Genomic DNA, 26380 nt, shown 5'->3' on the forward strand with positions numbered 1-26380 from the left:
TGTGTTTAGTAATCATCATAAACCCGACATTGCCCACCCAAACCACAACCAACCAAAACAACAAAACGCAAACATAACGCTAACACAATTACAAATACAAAAGAAAACAAAAATCTAACAACAAACCCAACCACAAACACCAATACCAACAAAAAAAAAAAAAAACAACGAAAAAGCAAACGAAAACAAACCAAATCCAAACGCAAAACCAACCAAAAACACAAATACAAACCCAAACAAAAAAACACAAACAAAAACGAAAAAAGAAAGAACAAAAACGAACCAAATCAAAACGCAACCACTAACGCAAACCCACCTAAACACAAAGAAAACACTAACGCGAACATCAACGCCCGGGGCGGAATCACCTGTTTTAGCTTAATGAACGACTATAGTACCCCAACTTATTCATAGTCTTTTGCACTCACTTAAACGAACGCGCCTGTTTCAATGTAATGAACAATTATAATACTCCAAGCTTATCCGTAAAATACCTACAACATTTGCACTTGATCAATCCCCGCTAATTATGTAATTATTTTTTTTCCCAACACCAAAACAAACTAATAAAAAGTAAATTATTTTCCACTAATGCAATGGTTTTATAAAGGGAAGTAATTGTGTTTTCCTAATTTATCAAAGGGAAGTAAGTGCTATAGGACTAAATAAAGACATAATTAGAATTTTTGTAAAAGATGATATTTTTTAAAAACTTGTGTTTAATGAACATGCCGACAATTATTACTATAATTTGAAAAATGAAAATTATTTCCCAACACTTTCAATAGTAATTTTTTAACTCATAAATTTAGACAAATGCGCACGATAATTGTCTAACACTTAAATCCATCCAAGACCAACGACAAACATATGCGTTACATACAGAACTGAGCTTTATATAATAGATATATATATATACATATTTATATACACATAGCCTATAACTTTTATTTTTTTATTGTTGGTGGGGGGGGAGGTGACAACATGAGATGCCACACTGGGTGACACCCGACCTAGCGACGCCACTGGTACTTATCACTGTATTTTGACAAGCAACACTTCAAATGGCTGGAATAAATAAACGCAACACAACATACATTATACCTACACAAAAACACAAGCATATACAGTAAGAAAAGACCAAACAAAAAACTTTTTTTCAAAAACTTTAATGTACATTACACATAAAATATTTAATTACATTTTCAGTAGCTAAAAGTAATACTGCTTACATTCATTGACTAGCATTACATCAGGCATATGGTACATACGACTGAATTAGCATCTAATTAGTTAATCATGATCCTAAGCAACTCTATAGAACCAACACAGCACAAGACTAGAAAGATGGTACATATGTTGAAATTATGGGATGACGCCATACAATAAGGAGTGAGGATTCTTTGAAGCAACATACATTTACAAATGTGTTATAGCTATACAGGGTATTAACAGTAAAACATAAGTTTTTACTAATAATTTTGTAACGACACTTAATTAACATTTTTCCAAACATAATATAACCAACAGAAGTAAAACTGATTGTTTGAACTATGTTCAGCTTAATTGTACACTTAGAACTATTACATTTAATAAGAATTTTGTTACATACACCTACCTATGCATTTGTATTTACATGCACATGTTATACAGGTGTATGAATATATGCACGTTATATTTAGGATTGTCAGCTATTAGCTTCTACGTTTAGCATATAAGATCCCATGTAATCTTTAGCCCCATACATGATTTATGTTAACTATGTTTAGCATCACATTCTTAACAAAATGATTTTCTCTAACTACCTTTTTTGAAGTGAAGAAATTTTGAAGAAATTATCAAAAATATACAACCAAATGATAAGATACATTAGAATACAGGATAGCATAGCCATTCGTCAACATGAAATAAACTGAAGCTGAATATGAATAAAATAAACTGTTAAGCCCTATTTAAAAAAAAAAAAGCAAATGTATATTCCACTTTTACCCAGCATGCATCGGTTAACCACACACACAAACCACTTTCCACCAGGTACAACATCTGTACAAAAAATGTACTCAACCATAAAAACAGAATTTAGGCACTTTGATTCCTTTAGCCGGAGTTATTTCCCTGGCACACTCTTGGATCCACACCATCAGGGCAAGCACAAGTTCTTCCTCCATTTGGTGTGGCCAGACACAGGTGACTGCAACCACCATTGTTGTAGCCACATGCGTTTCTTACTGTTGAAAGAAAGAAATTTACGTCGTCTTAACCAACAAAAACAATACATCTTTACTATGTACAAAAAATCCTTAATTCTTAATAAAATTTAAAAAATAATTATTTAAAAAACCTTTTCTATATAAATTCAATGTGTGTTCAACTAATTTCATTAAATTTCTTCTTAAATTTTAAATTCATTTCAAGGCATGAAATATGTTTAATTGTAAATTAGTGTGCCAATTATTAGTATATAAATTATTTTCATTTATTTTTTTAAACTTTTAAATAAAGTACATGCAATGAACTAAATTGTAACTATAAATTAATGTTTCTTATGAACATGGATATTAAAATCGACCAGAAAGTCTTTCTTAGATTGTAAGAAAAATCTTTAAAAAAGAAGTTTTAAAATATACATGAGTATAAATCTTTATAATGGATGCAACATCAAACACCACACTGAGATGAAATAATACTTTTGTGTTACATTTCTACTACATTTTAACACAACTAACCATATTAAAAATCTCCATTTTTGGCTACCATTTAAAAAAAAAAAAAAAATGAGAGTTTAAGCTAAAATCAACACAATTTATACCAACTTTAGATTTCACAAAAGCTGGCAAGAATTTGAATAATCACATTTTTTTGTGTGAACTTCACAAATTTAAAAAAAAAAAGCTGACAAGTTCACCTTTTTGCCCAACTCCCTTAATATTTTAATAAGAAATATTAAGTACATAATTAAAACCACTGAATCTTCCACAATAAAATTAAAATATTTACAATTACAAAATTCCAAAAGATTACCTCTAGGGCAGTGGTCCTTGACAGAGGTAATCCCATATGCTTTACCATTTCCTCCATAAGCTTGCCTCAAGGCCTGGTTCACTTCTCCACCATTTTGGTTGATGTTAGGTATGTCTTTCCTGAAAACAAACATTTTTCACATAGGTAAAAATCACAAGCACACCTGGTAAAAAAACACATTTTTCACCTTCACTTCACCTGAAATTTTTTGGATGTGTGTTGATCATCTGTGTAGAAAACCAATATTGCATGTCCACTTAATTATGAAAGCAATGTACATTTATATGTACACTAACAATAACACAAAATACCTGAACACACTTGTAAAATGTGAGAAAACCAGAAAGCAAGTACACTCTAAAAAACTTTTTTAATAATGGAATGAGAATTAAACTAAATTTTCTTGATATTTAGTTTTCCGGACATACTGTGTTTTTCCTCTATACATTCAATATAGGCCTACTATCTACAGCCGAAATAATGTTATCACCATCAGCAAGAAGACAAGCTTACCTTGACCAGTCAGTCCAGTAAATAACATTATTGAGCATTGTAATGTCAAATGGATAAGTAGCGTCGGCATACACTATACGACGGTTTGTCCCATCTGATCTGATGCACTCAATTGTTTTGGTGCCTGGGAAATTAGCAATAGATTCAATTATATAGAGAATAAAATATTATCAATATAATCAATTAAATAGAGAAGACAATAAATTAATAATAGAATTAATTGAGAAGAGAAAATAAATTATCAACATAGTCAATTACATAGAGAAGAAAATATATTATCAATATAATCAATTAAATAGAAAAGAAATTATTAACAGATTCAATTATACAGAGAATAAAATATGATCAATATAATCAATTACAATAGAGAAGACACAAAATTATCAATAGAATTAATAAATAGAGAAGATAAAATAAATTATCAACAGAATCAATTAAATAGAGAAGAAAATAGATGATCAACAGAATTAATTGAATAGTGAAGATAATGTTTAACAGTCAAATGTGGCATAGGCAAGAATTGGTATACACATCTCTTCCCTAGAACCAGATTGTTCTAATTACATTATTTTTTTCAAGATTAATACATCATTATGTTCTTAATCAACCAAGGCATCATGGCAGTAACATTTGAAATCATGTGTCACCATAATACATTTAACCAAGTGCTTAATATAGGAATGTTGAGAAAATTAAAACTTTAAAGCTTTGTTGCAAACATTTTAAAAATGCAGTTAGAACAGTCTGGTTCTGGGGAGGCGATATGCTTTGTTTATATATTTTCCATAACATTAAAAATGCAAAACCCTTGTTTATATGCCTTTCAAAATTTTGACAACTGTGACTATTAAGAGGCACAAGCACACCATCACTAAATTGTTGTAACTTAATAAGGCAAATTATATTTCTACTAGGCATGCTGCCCAGCTTCGCTTAGGCTTTCGAAAACATTGAGAATTTGAATGCTTAATTAATTCGCCCGAGGGTCGGTCTACGACCTCAGGAGTTATGAAGAGGTTCCTCTGTGGACATTTTTTTTCGATTGATAGTTCATATAAGGCGCCGGTCAGTCGAGGTCAGTTTTGACCCCATCATCTTAGACTTTTCGGCCAACCGGCCCCCGTGTTCTGTCGCCCCAAGACAAGATCCTGCCAAATTTGAAGAGCCTGCGGCGCCAGGAAGTGCCTTATAATAGTAATAATCTCGATTTATTTTTTTTTGCACGATTACAAGACTTTCTCTATACTTCGTATATACGAGAAAGTAAAAAAATGAGTGTGTTGAAGCTGAGCTTACCTGCATCCCCCCAACACAGTGTCTGAGAGAAGGTATCAAATGACAGGCCATTGGGCAGCTGGAGACCTTCAGAGACCAGTACTTGTCTGTTTGTGCCGTCCATGTACATCTTCTCTATCTGGGGTTTGTTCCTGTTCCAGTCTGTCCAGTACACAACTCTGTACACAAAAGGGGGAGTGGTGAAAAGATTTTTTTTTAAAAAGGGAAATAACTAGTCAATACAAAGGGGAGTAACAAACACTGCAACATATGGGGGAAAATTTACTTAAATCTATTTTTAAAAAGTATTAAAACAAGGGGAATAGCCAATAATAAACATAAGGAAAGTAACAAACAACAAAAATTAAAGGGGAGGATAAAATAATTGAATTTTTATTTAATAAAACTGAAATAAAAAAAAATACCAATAAAACTAGGGGAAGAATTAAAAAATATACCCTAATGTAGAGAAAAAACTTTAAAAAATAATAATTTCAATAAACATTCACAAATAATTGAGTTACTTTACTAAAAGCATTAGTAACTGATGAAAACTGGTTTCAAATGCAGAGGAAAACAAAGTAAAGCAAGCTCACCCTCTGTTGATGTCTAAGACTATAGCTCTGGGGTTGACCATATCAGTGCTGACCAGTGTTTTAACATTGGAGCCATCCAGCTTGGACACCTGAAGAACATCTAACTCAGAGTCTGTGAAGAACATGTTTCTGGCTACGTGGTCTATGGCCACTCCTTCCACAGACTTCAGACCTGGGGGGGGCAGGAAAGGTGGGGGGAGATATTATACATAATGGATGTACAGTCATATATTACTTCAAATGGCAAAGTCGTCTGTGACTATTTTTAATGAGAAACAAGTACTCACTAATTCATATAAAACCTGTAACTCATATTGATTTGATACATGATGAACCCACCTAAACTGTAACTTACTAATTCAGATTTGTAACTGACTAGCAACTCACTGACTTATACTAAATGACCTGTGACTAACATTGGAAGATGACCAGCTAACTGACCTGTGACTCACATATAAAGATGACCAGCTAACTGACCTCTGACTCACATATAAAGATGACCAGCTAACTGACCTCTGACTCACATATAAATATGACCATCTAACTGACCTGTGACTCACATATAAAGATGACCAGCTAACTGACCTGTGACTCACTGACTCACGTATAAAGATGACCAGCTAACTGACCTGTGACTCACTGACTCGCATATAAAGATGACCATCTTACTGACCTGTGACTCACATATAAAGATGACCAGCTAACTGACCTGTGACTCACATATAAAGATGACCAGCTAACTGACCTGTGACTCACTGACTCACATATAAAGATGACCAGCTAACTGACCTGTGACTCACTGACTCACGTATAAAGATAACCAGCTAACTGACCTGTGACTCACTGACTCACATATAAAGATGACCATCTAACTGACCTGTGACTCACATATAAAGATGACCATCTAACTGACCTGTGACTCACTGACTCGCATATAAAGATGACCAGCTAACTGACCTGTGACTCACATATAAAGATGACCAGCTAACTGACCTGTGACTCACTGACTCACATATAAAGATGACCAGCTAACTGATCTGTGACTCACTGACTCACATATAAAGATGACCAGCTAACTGACCTGTGACTCACATATAAAGATGACCATCTAACTGACCTGTGACACATATAACGATGACAGGCTAACTGACATGTGACTCACATATAAAGATGACCATCTAACTGACCTGTGACTCACATATAAAGATGAACAGCTAACTAATCTGTGACTCACATATAAAGATGACCAGCTAACTGACCTGTGACTCACATATAAAGATGACCAGCTAACTGACTTGTGACTCACTGACTCACATATAAAGATGACCAGCTAACTGACCTGTGACTCACATATAAAGATGACCATCTAACTGACCTGTGACTCACATATAAAGATGACCATCTAACAGACCTGTGACTCACTCACTCACATATAAAGATGACCATCTAACTGACCTGTGACTCACTCACTCACATATAAAGATGACCAGCTAACTGACCTGTGACTCACATATAATGATGACCATCTAACTGACATGTGACTCACATATAAAGATGACCATCTAACTGACCTGTGGCTCACATATAAAGATGACCATCTAACTGACCTGTGACTCACATATAAAGATGACCATCTAACTGACCTGTGACTCACATATAAAGATGACCATCTAACTGACCTGTGACTCACATATAAAGATGACCATCTAACTGACCTGTGACTCACATATAAAAATGACCATCTAACTGACCTGTGGCTCACATATAAAGATGACCATCTAACTGACCTGTGACTCACATATAAAGATGACCATCTAACTGACCTGTGACTCACATATAAAGATGACCATCTAACTGACCTGTGACTCACATATAAAGATGACCATCTAACTGACCTGTGACTCACATATAAAGATGAGCAGCTAACTGACCTGTGACTCACGTATAAAAATGACCAGCTAACTGACCTGTAACTCACTGACTCACATATAAAGATTATGAGCTAACTGACCTGTGACTCACATATAAAGATGACCATCTAACTGACCTGTGACTCACATATAAAGATGACCATCTAACTGACCTGTGACTCACATATAAAGATGACCATCTAACTGACCTGTGACTCACATATAAAGATGACCATCTAACTGACCTGTGACTCACATATAAAGATGAGCAGCTAACTGACCTGTGACTCACATATAAAGATGACCATCTAACTGACCTGTGACTCACATATAAAGATGACCAGCTAACTGACCTGTGACTCACATATAAAGATGACCATCTCACTGACCTGTGACTCACATATAAAGATGACCATCTAACTGACCTGTGACTCACATATAAAGATGACCATCTAACTGACCTGTGACTCACATATAAAGATGACCAGCTAACTGACCTGTGACTCACATATAAAGATGACCATCTAACTGACCTGTGACCACTGTCTCCACTTGTGAACCATTAAGATTGGCGCGCCTGATGACCCCCATGCTGGCATCTGTCCAGTACAGGTGACCGTCTCGACAGTCTGTGTCCACTCCCACAGCCAACATACCTGCCATTACAAGATTCGTTAGCATTGGTTTACATCATTACAAGACTAATTAGCATTGGTTTACATCATTACAAGATTCATTAGCATTGGTTTACATCATTACATTTATGTTACATCACTATACCAATACTTATATATCATTATTTACACTTGTATTATATGATTAAAATTACACTGGTAATATGGTACTGAGACTACACATGTTATATCATTAAGCCTAAACTTATAAATCATAACACATACACATGTATAATATCATTACATGGGTGTTTGTATTTTTTCAGTACAACTGCAATTGTACTATATATCATTACACCTACATTTAATTTGAAAAGTCACACAACTCTATACTCACAGTCTACAAAACTAGCAAAAACAGAGTACACACAAGTATTCTAACAGAAATCAATTCAGAAACAGCTTAAAGTAAAAAGAAAGTAATTTTTTTTTCAAACTTTTGCAGACACACCAACGTATCAACATACTCTTACAATTTACAAAAAACAAATTCAAGTAATAAAATAAATGTGGGCAGCCCAACTTACCAGGGATGTGGACAATTTGCCTGCCATACTCTCCTGGCTTGTTGTCAGCTGAAATTCTCATCACTTTGGCTCCTTGGGCATAGACTAGATAGTATCCTTCTCTCACAACAGCTGTAGAATACATGTTTTGTTTCTTTTGATGTTCATGTTAAGGTGTTATAGTTGCCTAATCTAACAGCTATTAGAATATTTTATTTATTGGCCATTGTGTGCAATACCAATGAAGTAGATTTGGCCTTTCCCATACTAAACATTAGGGTGCAATTACAGAATGATCTTTTCAAGTAATAACAAGTAGATGAACAAAAACCTACACAAGAAGGGGAGAAAGGGGAGATAACTTACACAAGAAGGGCGATAACAAACATAAGATGGGAAAAGATATCAATTAGACCAGACATAATAAACAAGTCAGATAACTTATATATGAATGAAGAAAACATACACAATTAAAAATTCCATTAAAAAAGGGACATAAAAAAGTGAGAAGACTTACACAAACCAGGAGAAAATATTTAAAAAGGGAGTTAATTTCCAAAAGCGGGAAATAACAGAAGATAACTAACACAAGATGGGAGATAATTTACCCTAGATAACATACAAAAAGGGAGATAACTTACATATAAAATTCGACCAGACACAAAAAGTGTAATAAATTACAAAAAAATGAGAAAGTTTATGACTAAATGAAGCTAGCATTAAAAAGACACCACAAGAAGGGAAGACATCTTACGTCCGCATACCGCTCCATCTCCCCTGAACCCTGGCAGACAGACACACACATAAGCCTCATGGGCGCCTTGAACACAGGAAGCGCTTGTGCTGCACAATCGTGGGTTCCTGCGACAGTCAAAGATATCTGCAGAAACAAAAAAATTGTTTTATTAAACCTTATTTTATTGAATTCGGACTTGTTAATCTAATATGTGTGGTTTAGTTATCAGTAAAATGTATGTGCCAGCACTAGGTAATACTCTAAGCCAGGGGTCTCCAAACTACGGCCCGCGGGCCGGATGCGGCCCGCGAGGTCCTCTCATCCGGCCCGCGGAGTTTTTTTTTTGTCCACGGAAAAAACATTTGTTGGTGATGGTTGAGGAGCTTTGCCCAGAAAAATCGAAGACATGCCTGGAAGAAACTGGCCCCCGAACTGAAATTTGATAGTAAATGCGGCCCTCGGACTGAAAAGTTTGGAGACCCCTGCTCTAAGCCTTATGAGACTTTAACACAAAATAGAATTTAAAATCCAAATCTTGATATAGGGTACTACTAGGTCATGTAAAGCACTCCATCCAACTAAGGTGATACATTTTTACTCCCAGATTTAAAGCAGTGATATTCAGTTTATACAAACTTAAAGATCTGTTAATATTTGTAACTTATAAAGAGAATGTAGGTTAGCCCAGTACTGCATTAAAAAGTTGAAAAACCTGTTTAGTGCTTGTAAACAAAACCCCACTTTGATGGGAGTCCATGCCACTGGGTGGGAATGAGGGCACAGAATAAAAAAGTTGAATTGTTGCACTATAGTGATGGGAAGGGGAATAGTAAAAGTATAAACCCAGGTCTGTAAGGGGTAAGCTCAAGCATTACAAGAACTTGTGTGGTCAGGTACCTAACAACCCAGTATAAACAATCCCCCACGTTTAATCTCAGAATATTCTCACTGTTTAACTTATTTAAGTTTAAGATAAATTTTGTTCATAATCTGTCACTATTATAATTAGGATGAGAAAAAGTTTTGCAAAACTCCCTTCAGCTGGGATAAAAAGTATACATAATTTGCCCAGTTTGCTAAGGACAACAAAGATTTGTAATGAATTCATTACAAATAACATGAGGAAATGTTAAAAAAAGGGTAACATGCTTTATAACGAGAACAAGAGTAAATAAACAAACACAAGGGTATAGAGAACTCACCTTTCTCCCTGCATGTGATGCCATCACCTTCAAACCCTCTGGAACACCTGCATGTGTAGGACATAAGGTCAGGGTCATAGACACACTCAGCATTGCGATCACAGTTGTTGACCTGGTTACATGGTACGGCTGTTGATGGGATGACATGAGTTAGTCAACATGTTCTAGGGTACAATGTTTTGTTAGTGTATCTACCAGTAATATGTTAAATTTTGTTACAGTTGTTGACCTGGTTACATGGTACGGCTGTTGAGGGGATGACATGAGTTAGTCAACATGTTCTTGTGTACAGTGTTTTCTTAGTGTATCTAGCAGTAATATGTTAAATTTTGTTACAGTTGTTGACCTGGTTACATGGTACGGTTGTTGAGGAATGGGATGACTTGTGTTAGTCAACATGTTCTAGTGTACAGTGTTTTCTTAGTGTATCTAGCAGTAATATGTTAAATTTTGTTACAGATGTTGACCTGGTTACATGGTACGGCTGTTAAGGGATGGGATGACTTGTGTTAGTCAACATGTTCTAGGGTACAATGTTTTCTTAGTGTATCTAGCAGTAATACATTAAATTTTGTTACAGTTGTTGACCTGGTTACATGGTACGGCTGTTGAGGAATGGGATGACTTGTGTTAGTCAACATGTTCTAGTGTACAATGTTCTTAGTGTATCTAGCAGTAATACTTTAAATTTTGTTACAGTTGTTGACCTGGTTACATGGTACGGCTGTTGATGGGATGACATGAGTTAGTCAACATGTTCTTGTGTACAATGTTTTCTTAGTGTATCTAGCAGTAATACATTAAATTTTGTTACAGTTGTTGACCTGGTTACATGGTACGGCTGTTGAGGAATGGGATGACTTGAGTTAGTCAACATGTTCTAGTGTACAATGTTTTCTTAGTGTATCTAGTAGTAATAGGTAGCATAGGTTAAATTTTGTTACAGTTGTTGACCTGGTTACATGGTACGACTGTTGAGGAATGGGATGACTTGAGTTAGTCAACATGTTCTAGTGTACAATGTTTTCTTAGTGTATCTAGTAGTAATAGGTAGCATAGGTTAAATTTTGTTACAGTTGTTGACCTGGTTACATGGTACGACTGTTGAGGAATGGGATGACTTGAGTTAGTCAACATGTTCTAGTGTACAATGTTTTCTTAGTGTATCTAGTAGTAATAGGTAGCATAGGTTAAATTTTGTTACAGTTATTGACCTGGTTACATGGTAGGACTATTGAGGAATGGGATGGCTTGAATTAGTTAACATGTTCTTGTGTACAATATTCTTTCTAGCAATAATATGTGGCATAATAATAACATTAGTAGCTTAAAAAAATCTCCATAAAAATTATTTTTAAGTATGCTCGATTTTATTTTTAGACTAAATTCACATTTTTGCTTGTCATTTCATTTACCCTAAACTTGTACAACCTAGTCTACTTGAGCCAAGAATGGATCGCACACAGTTCCCTAGAATAAATGCTCAAACTCACTCTGTAGTGTGCAGGTCCTCCCGTCGCCAATATATCCTGGATTACACCTGCAGCTAAACTTGGTCGTGTCTAATGGGTTCTGGATACACCTGGCATTGCTGGAGCAGTCGTTGTAATCCTCACATCCTTCTGTAAGATGGAAATAAAACAAATGGGTTGGAAATAAGTATAATGTAGTGTAATATAGAAAAGTATATATGAAAAAAAAGTTCAATAATGTGTAATATGGAAAATTATGTAAAAACATGCATAATAATTTGTATTATAAAAATGATAGGTGTGAAAAGTGTGTGCAATAGTGTGTAATATATAAAACAGTTGGTGTGGAAAAAATTTGTAATAATTTGTGATACAGGAAAAAATTGATGTGAAATAGGTAAATATAAGTAAAAATATAAAAACAATACAAACAGGCCTTCTTAGTTTACAAACAAAATCAGCAAAAAATAATTTGAATAAACACATTGAGCTGTTGGACACCCAGGAATTATAACTAAATCAAGTCTACTCCAGAAAATGTTTACCCTTAGGCCTGCACCGTCTGCCATCCCCAGTGAATCCTTCATTACACAGGCATACATGTCTGGTGCCATTGAACACACACTGGGCATTTTCATCGCAGTCCTTGTAGACATCGCATCCAACTGGTTGACAGTTAAATCCATCACCTGGTAAAATAAAAACATAAACAGGCTCTGTTCAAGCAACAAGTCACTGATAGTAAATGATGCTTGGTCTAACCCTGATAGCTTGTAGAATATTTAGCTTTAGACTGAACAGTGGTTCTTAACCTGGGTTTTAAGAATCTCAGGGTGGCGGTGAGTCAGTCTTAGGGGTTTGGTGGAGGTCAAGACACACACTCCTATGATTCGTGATTGGGTTTTGTATGTGCGGACCATAGAACTACCAAGAAGTGTTTGGTGATTATGCATATGAAACTGGTTTGGTACCTCCAAAAATGTTAAGAACCACTGTTACAGAATAACGTATTTTTGTTGTTAATTTTTTACAGACAAGGAAATTGCAAGTATATAAGTATTGCAATATGTTTATATCTTCAATTAGTTTAAAATATGGGATTTCAATTTTTAATTAATTGAACAAAAAAAAAGTCACAGTAAGTCAGTAAGCAAAATGACATTGTATGACAATATTTATCCAATTAATAATTAATGAGAAGACAACCCCATGTATAAAACATTTCCAATATATATTACACTAGCTACAACCACATAATTCAGGGGTCGGCAACCTTTTGAAGCCGAAAAGCCACAAGGTTACAATTTTCAAAATTTCCCTGGTTTTAAAGAGCCACTAACATTTTTTTAATTTCAAATTTTTTTTTTTTTTTAAGATTATTAGTATTTGTTCAAGGAGCTGGAGAGCCGCATCTTGACATCAATAGAGCCTCTTGACATGAAAAGACTGCTATATAAGCTTGAATGGGGTGATGGCATCTTGACATCAATAGAGCCTCTTGACATCAAAAGACTGCTATATAAGCTTGAATGGGGTGATGGACGGTATGGGAAGATAGAGAACTAAAAGAATAATATGAAAATTGTGACTGCTATTTTGCAAAGAGAAATCATTATTATTTGTACTAATTAAACAAAATATGTAGAATTACACATTCATAAAATGCAAAGGCAGAGTACAATGAATAATAAAAACAAAATATAAATTATCATATTCTGTATATCAATGTACTACTTATAATTAATTATTAAATTTACTTAAAACTATATCAACATTTTAAAATTCAGATTTCCAAAGTTTGGGAACTAAACACACGTAGCTTACTCTGTGCTAAGTTAGACTGGGTTGTCTCTCTTCTGACGAACAAAATATGGCAACAGACTTGTCTCCCTTGTGAACTAAATATATTTCCAAGTCGACTAGCAGAAGAAATGTTTGTTCTGTTTTAACCATAGGCTTACCCACTCCAAATATTTCATAACCGGTATAGGCAGGGTTTCTTTCAGATCTTTCAGGCATCTCTTCATCTGCCCCCCCCCCCCCCACGCAACAAATATAATTTAAGCTATATAAAAAATATAAGCTTTTACCCCCGCCTCATGAAAATTAAGTCTCTCCCCCCCATTTCCTCAGGTCTCAAGCCCCCCCCCCCCCCCCACCCGCCATAGGAAAGTCTCTAAAAAAATCATTGGGCACTCTTAGTGCTAAAGGTAATAGTAAACCCATTATTTTAGGTGACTAGACAACAAACATTGAATAGTAATGTTAAAATTATAATGTGAATCCTTTAGTGCAGGGGTCTCCAAATTTTTCAGTCCGAGGGCCGCATTAACTATCAATTTTCAGTTCGGGGGCCAATTTCTTCCAGAAATGTCTTTGATTTTTCTGGTCAAAGTTCCTCAGCCACCACCAACAAACGCTTTTTCCTTGGACAAAAATATCTCCGCGGGCCGGATGAGAGGACATCGCGGGCCACATCTGGCCCGCAGGCTGCAGTTTGGAGACCCCTGCTTTAGTGAATCGTCCTTAAGCTATTTTTATAGCCCTTTTATTTTGTTTAAAGAAAACACATTTCATGATTGTATGTAGACCTACTTTAAAGACCAGGGGTGGACTCGGCGGGCCAGTATACCGTGTGGGCCCACAGAAATTATCTAAGTGGTGCTGTAATAGTTCTATTAGTGTTTTGATTTTTACTTTCTCGTATATACGAAGTATAGAGAAAGTCTTGTAATCGTGCAAAAAAAAAAAATCGAGATTTTTACAAATCTCGACGTTTTACACCTCACTGATACGGAAAAACATAATTTTGAAATCTTGTCCGTATGTCTGTGTGTGTGTGTGTGTGTGTGTGTGTGTGTGTGTGTGTCTGTCTGTCTGTCTGTCTGTGTGTAAACACGATAACTTAAGTACCGTTACAGCTAGGTCAGGGGTCGGCAACCTTTTGAAGCGGAAGAGCCAAAAGTTACAATTTTCGAAATTTCCTGGTTTTAAAGAGCCACTAAAATTTTTTTTTATTTTAAATATATTTTTTAAAATTAAGATTATTAGTATTTGTGCAAGGAGCTGGAGAGCCGCATCTTGATATCAAAAGAGCCGCATGCGGCTCGAGAGCCGCAGGTTGCCGACCCCTGACATAACTAGATAATATAACTGGTAAACAAAATAAATATAACTAACATAACTAACACATCAGCTTTATAAGATCAGTAACCCAATATTTTTTTTTTATTTAGGATAGAAGTAAATAGTATTTACTTTTTAAAATAGGGATAATCAAGTAAAAATTAAATACATTGAGTATTTTTTCTCACTTTAAGGTTTAGTAATGACCTTTAACCTTCAACAGGTACTCATTAAACTTGAACCAAAATTCATAAAGTATGTAATCACAGGCTTTACCACCCTACCACATTAATCATCTAATGTTGAACTACACATACTGTCATACACTGATTTACTCTTAGATTAATCCTAAAAAATAAAAAAATAAAAAGAAGACCAGATACATTCTCCACATGTGGTACCTGTTTTAACCAGATTTCAACAACAACATTTTCTTGAACCTATATTACAACAACCACCAAACAGCTCACCTCTGTAACCATAGTTACACCTGCAGAAGCTGAAGTTCTTGGCTTTGTCGTGCCAGCACAGCCCGCCCTCAGGGTGGCACATGCTCACGTCCTCCCTGCAGTCCCTCCTCACGCACGTCTTGCCATCCCCACTGTACGCACGGTCACAGACGCACTCAAAGTCACTGGTGTCATCGTTAAATACACATCTGGCGTTCTGATCACATTCAGCACAGGAATCTGAAGCAAAATTTAAAAAATCAGAACTGATGTCAATATTATGTGGACGCTGGTCATAAATACCATCTGTTTTTTTTTTTTTTTAGTGTTTAGAACTAATGGAGTAGAGTTCTTATGTTTCAGGGAAAGTGGGGTCAGTTCAAAGCCCAGCCATTTTTACTTTCATTACCATGAGTCAGATCAAAGCTATACTAACTTTAGATAAAATCTATAAATAATTTATACAGAACAATAGAAAAATTAAATTTTCATTTATTTTTTTTTTAATTTGTGGCAATAAAATCTCTATTTTAATTTGAAGAATAACAACTGGCATAAATTTATTAACTAAATATTCAGGCTGAATAGTCTATTAATATAAATTTGTATTAGTTGTTTCCCTTTCAGAATTGGTGCTCTTTGCCTACAATAAACCACCTACCTGTAAATAAGACAGGTACTCACCAATTTGTGTACAACTCCTGCCATCACCTGTATAACTCCTAACCTACAATAAACCCCCTACCTGTACATGAACCAGGTACTCACCAATTTGTGTACAACTCCTGCCATCACCTGTATAACTCCTAACCTACAATAAACCCCCTACCTGTACATGAACCAGGTACTCACCAATTTGTGTACAACTCCTGCCATCACCTGTATAACTCCTAACCTACAATAAACCCCCTACCTGTACATGAACCAGGTACTCACCAATTTGTGTACAACTCCTGCCATCACCTGTATAACTCCTAACCTACAATAAACCCCCTACCTGTACATGAACCAGGTACTCACCAATTTGTGTACAACTCCTGCCATCACCTGTATAACTCCTAACCTACAATAAACCACCTACCTGTACATGAAACAGGTACTCACCAATTTGTGTACAACTCCTGCCATCACCTGTAAAACCAGGCTTACACTGGCACCTACTGGGGCGGCCTGCTGCGTCATATATACAGTCAGCCATCCGATGACATGAGTCACAGCCGGGATCTGGGGGAACATTGGAGGGAACAATAAAATTTACAACTAACACAGTCGGCCATGCGATAACATGAGTCACAGCCAAGATTTTAAAACATTTGAGGAAACAATAAAATTTACAACTAACACAGTCGGCCATGCGATAACATGAGTCACAGCCAAGATCTGAAAACATTTGAGGAAACAATAAAATTTACAACTAACACAGTCGGCCATGCAATGACATGAGTCACAGCAGGGATCTCGGGAACATTGGAGGGAACAATAAAATTTACAACTAACACAGTCAGCCATAACATGAGTCACAGCAGGGATCTGGGGGAACATTGAAGGGAACAATAAAATTTACAGCTAATACAGTCGGCCATAATTTGAGTCACAGCTGGGTAGCTGGGGGAACATTGAAGGGAACAATAAAATTTACAACATGAGTGCATAAGCATTGTATTTGTTCACACAGAACTGAAGAGTTCAAACAATATCATCATACAAGAACTGAACATAAAAACCTTGCTCTAAATCTTCCACTGGTGTGAATTTTTACTTTTGTTTGTTTACTTTCACACAACAGTTTCTTATCAAATAAAAGTTATTGAAATACTTCTATAAATATAAAACTAAACGTTTTATTCACAAACACATTACAATCAAGTCCTTGAGTATTTCTTTTATACACAGTTACATATCTCTAAAAATGAAACAAAGAGGTTTTAGTTTTAATACCAACACTGAATGATGGGAGAAACTCACCACTCATGGGTTCGCAGGAGGTTCCATCTCCACTGAACTCATCCAGACACTCACAGCTGAAGGAGCGCAGTTCCTCGTCATAGACACACCTGGAGTTGGGTGGACAGAGCTGGACCTCGTTACAGTTGCCAGCTGCAACAGGTGAACAGTGGAAAAAAAGGTGAGTTATGTTAGACGAATGCGTGGTCCACTTGCTAAATCTGCTAAGTCACTTCAGATTCTTCTTCTTCGTTCTTAATTTTAGTATTGGAAGGGATCCCCTCCAACACAATTAAGTATACGTGTCAACTGGTCATGCGCCATTGAGACCATTGACTCTGATTTCAGCCTGCTTTTCTTTTTGGATTTGCTTTCATATCAACCAAGAACAAACTACAAGGCAGCAGTTGTTTGATTTTGGAGTTGTCTCTCCTAGAAGAGTAGCTGTCCCCAGCTAACGAACCTCATCTGCCCAAGCGGATTGATTTTCAGGAAAATTACTTTAAAATTTATGTCTAAACTAATCTTAGAGTTTTCACTATTTTACTATTTAAAATTAATTTTAAAGTATACTTTTTTAGAAAAAAATAATATAAAATATATAACTGCCACTTAATTAATTAAGTAGTCTCTAAGGATAACTCATTTTTTTTTAAAACTCTGAAATCACAGATTTTGCTAAAGGACTCCTCAAATGTATAATGAGTTACACGTTTCAATTTAAGATAGTGATGGAAGCAGTTTTTCGCTTAAATACTTTACAACTGTAAAATAATATACTTTAGTATGTAGTTTTTTATGGATTTATTAATTTAGATAAATATTGGGATTTATTGAGTTGCTTTCAACAAATCTGTGGAAACTGGCATATAAGGCATATTACTTGGGCACAGGATGTAAAACCTGTTCAATATATAAAGAAGCAATAGTGTTTTATTTAAAAGAAAGTTAGTAGAATCTAGTAGTGCTAGTTTTTACAGGGTTTAAGTGGTCAATGGTCTATACTGGGACATTAAAACATGGGCAGGAAATAGTCTTGGTCTCATTATGCTATTATCAATACCAAACCAGCCTCATCCCTAGTTCTAAAGGCTAACCTTAACCTAACCCAACCTTAAATATTATCTAAGATAATTTGTCATTTTTAGCAAAAATCCTGCAAAGTACAGGTTTTAGCAAAAATCTTGCATCTTACACAAGTTTTAGTAAAAATCTTGCATCATACAGGAGTTTTAGCAAAAATCTCGCATCATACAGGTTTTAGCAAATTTTCAAATTTTAGCAAAAATCCTGCATCTTACAGGAGTTTTAGCAAAAATCTTGCATCATACAGTAGTTTTAGCAAAAATCTTGCATCATACAGGTGTTAGCAAATTTTAGAAAAAATCCAGCATCTTACAGGTGTTTTAGTAAAAATCTTGAAACTTACAGGAGTTTTAGCAAACATCCTGCAACTTACAGGAGAATTAGCAAAAATACAACTTACAGATATAAGAGCATGTGATTCCATCCCCAACATAGCCAATAAGACACTGACAATGTTTGTCCTCATGTTCGTCAACAATACATCTCGCGTTGGGGTCGCATACACTTGTTCCACAGTAGGAAACATTAGCTGAATGAAGGTTTCAGTTTTTAGTATCACAAGTTATATGGGATAGTTTTGAAAACAGATGTGATATGTGAAAATAAGTTCTACCTATCTAATTAAGAAATATCTTTATAGGTGTGCTTACGCTGAATGGAATATTTTAGAAAAATCATCTGATTAGAGAAAATAAACACTACTAATATCATCAGCGACAACTAACATTGTATGAAATATTTTAGAAAAACATTATCTGATTAGAAAAAGAAAACTACTAAAATAATTTTAAAAAATAACTGCATGTGCATCTAAAGATGTATGAATTGAAATATTTTAGAGAAAAATTATCTGATTAGAAAAAGAAAACTACTAAAATAATCAAAGAATAGCTTTGCATGTGTATCTAAAGTTGTATGGATTGAAATATTTTATAGAAAAATTATCTGATTAGAAAAAAATAATTTTACCAAACTAATCAAAGAATACCTTTGCAGGTGCGACCATCTCCAATAAAGCCAGACTGACACATACATTGGAAGCTACCTATTGTGTTCCTACAGCGGGCATTTTCATGACATGGTCTTCTCAAGCATTCATCAACATCTGAACAAATACAAGAAAACAATGAACATTTTCAAATTGAGCATTCATCAACATCTGAACAAATACAAGGAAACAATGAACATTTTCATGACAAGGTCTTTTCAAGCATTCATCAACATCTGAACAAATACAAGGAAACAATGAACATTTTCATGACAAGGTCTTTTCAAGCATTCATCAACATCTGAACAAATACAAGGAAACAATGAACATTTTCATGACAAGGTCTTCTCAAGCATTCATCAACATCTGAACAAATACAAGGAAACAATGAACATTTTCAAATTTGGCATTCATCAACATCTGAACAAATACAAGGAAACAATGAACATTTTCAAATTTGGCATTCATCAACATCTGAACAAATACAAGGAAACAATGAACATTTTCATGACAAGGTCTTCTCAAGCATTCATCAACATCTGAACAAATACAAGGAAACAATGAACATTTTCAAATTTGGCATTCATCAACATCTGAGTAAATACAAGAAAACAATGAACATTTTCAATACAAGGCCTTCTCAAGCATTCATCAACATCTGAACAAATACAAGAAAACAATGAACATTTTCAATACAAGGCCTTCTCAAGCATTCATCAACATCTGAACAAATACAAGGAAACAATGAACATTTTCAAATTTGGCATTCATCAACATCTGAACAAATACAAGGAAACAATGAACATTTTCATGACAAGGTCTTCTCAAGCATTCATCAACATCTGAACAAATACAAGGAAACAATGAACATTTTCAAATTTGGCATTCATCAACATCTAAACAAATACAAGAAAACAATGAACATTTTCAAATTTGGCTTTCATCAACATCTGAACAAATACTGAACACACCTCATACATACTGAATACACCTCATACATACTGAATACACCTCATACATACTGGCTACATATATACTGAATACACCTGATATGTACTGAATACACCTGATATGTACTGAATACACCTCATACATACTAAATACACCTCATACATACTGAATACACCTCATACATACTGAATACACGTCATACATACTGAATACACGTCATACATACTGAATACACCTCATACATACTGAATACACCTCATACATACTGAATACACCTCATACATACTGAATACACCTCATACATACTGAATACACCTCATACATACTGAATACACCTCATACATACTGAATACACGTCATACATACTGAATACACCTCATACATACTGAATACACCTCATACATACTGAATACACCTCATACATACTGAATACACCTCATACATACTGAATACACGTCATACATACTGAATACACCTCATACATACTGAATACACCTCATACATACTGAATACACGTCATACATACTGAATACACGTCATACATACTGAATACACCTCATACATACTGAATACACGTCATACATACTGAATACACCTCATACATACTGAATACACCTCATACGTACTGAATACACCTCATACATACTGAATACACCTCATACATACTGAATACACCTCATACATACTGAATACACGTCATACATACTGAATACACCTCATACATACTGAATACACCTCATACATACTGAATACACCTCATACATACTGAATACACGTCATACATACTGAATACACGTCATACATACTGAATACACCTCATACATACTGAATACACCTCATACGTACTGAATACACCTCATACATACTGAATACACCTCATACATACTGAATACACCTCATACATACTGAATACACGTCATACATACTGAATACACGTCATACATACATACTGAATACACCTCATACGTACTACATTGTTTAAATAAACCCCATACATACTGAATACACCTCATACATACTAAATACACCTCATACATACTGAATACACCTCGTACATACTGAATACACAACATACATACTGAATACACCTTATACATACTAAATAGGACCTGCATACACCTCATACATAGAAGAAGATGCTTTCCATCAAACAAGCTCACCAGGGGAAACAACTAACAGCAAACCAAGATCTATCTGATCCAACATTTGTGTTTGTTTTACCTGAGCATGACTGGCCATCCCCTGAGAACCCAGTGCGGCAAACACAGCTGTAGGAATCCCCATCTGGGATGCAATCAGTGTTGCTGGCACAGTTTGTTCTCGCAGTGACACAAGGGTCGGCCCCTGCAAAAAAACAAGATTTCTCTTACTCATGTTACACTTAGTTTTATTAACATACTAGACAACCCAGTTTACCTTTGGAAAACGGTCGGTCTGCTGCAGGCTGTACTGCACAACACAAACCAATGACCCATTAATTCCAGCCTACCCTATAAAACCCTTTTATCCCCAAAATGAATCACTCTTCTTATACAATTTCAGTATAATATAGATAGATAAAATGCAGAATAAAAAAAAAATAACTGCAGCAAATTAAACAAGTATAATACTCAATTAAAATTTTGAGTATAAATTATAAAGAGGTTGACCTTGAAAATCTGAGTTGTGTTTTATTATAAAGCACTGCACTTTTTAGAAGTTTTCCCTAATATATGAAACATTTAGAAAGAGTGTTATTTGACATTGATGTGTTTCCTATATGTTGTTTACACAAAAAAAAAAACAGCTAGTAAATTCACCAAGTAGCCTTGCCACACAACCATTTGCAGTATTACTTCAGTAACAAAGTATGTATCCACTTACCTAAAAATATTCCAACTTTTGACGACATAGCATACCGTACAACATTGTCATTCTCGTTGTGCTTGACGTAATGCCTGGAGACGATGACTTTCATGACATCATTTCCGTTGCTAGAATCATCTGATTCACACTCGTCAAATGTGATGGTGTTATCCCAAGAGTAACGATAGGCAATGTCGTTGATGCGGAAAGTTCTAGCAGCAAAGGATTTTATGGTGCCTATATTGAAAAGTTTAGTGCTGTTCATTATACAGAATATGTTGCAGATTAATTGAATAAAAATCAGGAAGGTAAATTTTAATGAGTAGCTAAATATAATGTTCACTAAATGTCCTTAAGATCAATACATTAACAAAATACAATTGGCAGTAGATTACAACACAACAGCATGGGAAAATACAGGGCAGTCAAAGTGAAGCAAGAAATTATAAAAAAAAGAAGTTAGAGATGGATAGACCATATGTTGAGGAATCTGGCAGCAAATATTGCCAGACAAGGCATGTCCTGGAATCCACAACAACCAAAAAAAAGATAGAGTCCTAAAAACACCTGGCGTGGGGAACATCAAAATTATCAGATGGAGTTGGGAAGAAATAGAAAAAAAAAGGACATAAAAGGATGGAAAAATGTTGTGTATGACCTATCTGAACAGGCAGTAGAAAAGGCAAAGAAGAAGTTTATATCCCATATTAGCCACACACTATCTTGAAGCTGTACTGATTACTCACTGTAGGTGACCAATAGAGTAGGAAAACTACAATGGTTTGACCACACAATATAGGTGACCAATATAGCAGGCAAACTACAATGGTTTGACCACACTATATTGGTGACCAATATAGCAGGCAAACTACAATGGTTTGACCACACAATATAGGTGACCAATATAGCAGGCAAACTACAATGGTTTGACCACTCAATATAGGTGACCAATATAGCAGGCAAACTACAATGGTTTGACCACACAATATAGGTGACCAATATAGCAGGCAAACTACAATGGTTTGACCACACTATATTGGTGACCAATATAGCAGGCAAACTACAATGGTTTGACCACACAATATAGGTGACCAATATAGCAGGCAAACTACAATGGTTTGACCACACTATATTGGTGACCAATATAGCAGGCAAACTACAATGGTTTGACCACACAATATAGGTGACCAATATAGCAGGCAAACTTCATGGTTTGACCACACAATATAGGTGACCAGTATAGCAGGCAAACTACAATGGTTTGACCACTCAATATAGGTGACCAATATAGCAGGCAAACTACAATTGTTTGACCACTCAATATAGGTGACCAATATAGCAGGCAAACTACAATGGTTTGACCACACAATATAGGTGACCAACATAGCAGGCAAACTACAATGGTTCGACCACTCAATATAGGTGACCAATATAGCAGGCAAACTACAATGGTTTGACCACACAATATAGGTGAACAATAGAGCAGGCAAACTACAATGGTTTGACCACACTATATTGGTGACCAATATAGCAGGCAAACTACAATGGTTTGACCACACTATATTGGTGACCAATATAGCAGGCAAACTACAATGGTTTGACCACACAATATAGGTGACCAATATAGCAGGCAAACTTCATGGTTTGACCACACAATATAGGTGACCAGTATAGCAGGCAAACTACAATGGTTTGACCACTCAATATAGGTGACCAATATAGCAGGCAAACTACAATTGTTTGACCACTCAATATAGGTGACCAATATAGCAGGCAAACTACAATGGTTTGACCACTCAATATAGGTGACCAATATAGCAGGCAAACTACAATGGTTTGACCACACAATATAGGTGACCAACATAGCAGGCAAACTACAATGGTTCGACCACACAATATATGTGACCAATATAGCAGACAAACTACAATGGTTTGACCACTCAATATAGGTGACCAATATAGCAGGCAAACTACAATGGTTTGACCACACAATATAGGTGACCAATATAGCAGACAAACTACAATGGTTTGACCACACAATATAGGTGACCAATATAGCAGGCAAACTACAATGGTTTGACCACTCAATATAGGTGACCAATATAGCAGGCAAACTACCTGAATTGACCACTCAATATAGGTGACCAATATAGCAGGATGGACCACCACACAGTATAGTTGACCAATAGAGCAAGCAAACATCTGGGATGAACACACAAATAGGGGAAAAGGGTAGCAAGTCAACTACCTATATGTCGGTCAGCAACAACCCACTAAAATTCATCTGCACTACATTACCTCTAGCCGTTTTCTTGTAGTTCTCCGTGTAGTCATCTATAGTAACGAGGGCACCAAGTGGAACGTCGGGCAAGCTGCCATCTAGTGTCGTGGTCATACGAAGGGACTTGTGCGACTGGTCATTGAACCCATAGAAAGCCTGAGAGATGCGCACAGTGTGTTCAGCCCTGTTAGCAGACAGGGAATGGAAGGACACCCGAGCTGTTCTATTGAAAACACCACCTGAAAGTATTGTTATTTTTATTACAGAAACTTATATTAATGATTTGATTCGAACCTTAGGACACCAGAGCTGTTCTATTGAAAACACCACCTGAAAGTATTTTTTTAAAGAAACTTATATTAATGATTTGATTTGAACCTTAGGACACCAGAGCTGTTCTATTGAAAACACCACCTGAAAGTATTGTTATTTTTATTACAGAAACTTATATTAATGATTTGATTCGAACCTTAGGACACCAGAGCTGTTCTATTGAAAACACCACCTGAAAGTATTTTTTTAAAGAAACTTATATTAATGATTTGATTTGAACCTTAGGACACCAGAGCTGTTCTATTGAAAACACCACCTGAAAGTATTTTTATTTAAAGAAACTTATATTTATGATTTGATTCGAACCTTAGGACACACGAGCTGTTCTATTAACAACACCTGAAAGTATTTTTATATTTTTACAGAAACTTATATTAATGATTTGATTCGAACCTTAGGACACCCCAGCTGTTCTATTGAAAACACCACCTGAAAGTATTTTATTTTTTTACAGAAACTTATATTTTTACAGAATCTTATATTTTTTACAGGAACTTATATTTTTTCAGAACCTTATAGTTTTTACAGAAACTTATATTTATGATTTGATTGGAAAACCTTAGCTAATCCAATATTTTTAAAACACAACGCTATGTTTTCAAAATACAATTATACTTTTATAGTACAATAGTATAATATATATGAGAAAGTAAGCTCATTAGTTTGCATACTCCACAAATTCAATGTAAATAAAATAAACAACTCAGTAAGCCTACACTACATGGTTTATATTATGCAAAGTAAATAGCTAGTTCAATAACCATAGTTAGAGGTGTTGACATAAATATTACACCGTCAGGGATAACCCTCACACAAGACTCCTATACATGTAAACTACCAGTAGTTTTTATCAGATGTGGCTGGGTAGCAGAGTGCATGACTGCTAACCAGCTAGTCTTGAGTTTGGATCCTGGACAGCGTGTCATTATCCCTTCATATGCAGAGATCATGGAAACAAGATGGACTCTACTTCACATGCCTTACTGACCAGAAGGTCCAAAAAAGGTCAGTTTTTCTCACTCATCACTTTTACGCCTAACCAGACTAGCTCTGTGTGATTACACACCCTGGGTATGCTGGACTGATGTTTTTGTAAACAAAACAAGATGTGTTCTTTTAGATCTCTTAGGGGGTTTAGATCAAAATGTATAGTAAATCCAACCCTTTAAAAAAAAACTTTGCATAATCTGATCCTTCTTACCCGTGTAAGAAAATCCATTTTTAGCATTTGGGCTAATCGGCACAGCAAAAAGCCAACTGATAATCCCACCAATAGAATTCAGAGCCTGCATGGCCGGCCCTAGACTTGATGGCACATTAGAGATGGCGCTGTAGGATCGACCGTCTGTTGTGACAACGTACGTGTGCAGGATTGAACGGTTGCTCATGGGGATGCCGTTCAGGGTACCGTACACTCTACCATCCAACTTCTGTGGGATATCTGTGATATTAAAAAAAAAAAAAATTTTTTA

General features: G+C 35.4%; 1 protein-coding gene across 1 annotated transcript in view; it reads right to left on the reverse strand.

Annotated features, from left to right (window-relative positions):
• Nucleotides 1–1162: 1162 nt before the first annotated feature.
• Nucleotides 1163–26380, reverse strand: part of LOC131949505 (nidogen-1) — a 59398-nt gene continuing 34180 nt past the window's right edge. The window contains exons 8-27 of the mRNA XM_059311397.1: nt 26110–26349; nt 24593–24814; nt 22313–22531; nt 21671–21793; nt 19499–19615; nt 18911–19039; nt 17446–17577; nt 16585–16704; nt 15502–15720; nt 12451–12594; nt 11927–12055; nt 10434–10562; nt 9250–9375; nt 8517–8627; nt 7849–7971; nt 5406–5577; nt 4831–4988; nt 3535–3658; nt 3022–3140; nt 1163–2228 (exon numbers count right to left, since the gene is read on the reverse strand). Of these exons, the coding sequence (XP_059167380.1) occupies nt 2098–2228; nt 3022–3140; nt 3535–3658; nt 4831–4988; nt 5406–5577; nt 7849–7971; nt 8517–8627; nt 9250–9375; nt 10434–10562; nt 11927–12055; nt 12451–12594; nt 15502–15720; nt 16585–16704; nt 17446–17577; nt 18911–19039; nt 19499–19615; nt 21671–21793; nt 22313–22531; nt 24593–24814; nt 26110–26349 (2987 nt within the window). The 3' untranslated portion in view covers nt 1163–2097. The remainder of the gene's footprint in view (nt 2229–3021; nt 3141–3534; nt 3659–4830; nt 4989–5405; nt 5578–7848; nt 7972–8516; nt 8628–9249; nt 9376–10433; nt 10563–11926; nt 12056–12450; nt 12595–15501; nt 15721–16584; nt 16705–17445; nt 17578–18910; nt 19040–19498; nt 19616–21670; nt 21794–22312; nt 22532–24592; nt 24815–26109; nt 26350–26380) is intronic.

This window comes from Physella acuta, unplaced genomic scaffold, assembly GCF_028476545.2.
Source record: "Physella acuta isolate Inbredline_101_S28 unplaced genomic scaffold, ASM2847654v3 ptg000699l, whole genome shotgun sequence".
NCBI classification, from domain to species: domain Eukaryota; kingdom Metazoa; phylum Mollusca; class Gastropoda; family Physidae; genus Physella; species Physella acuta.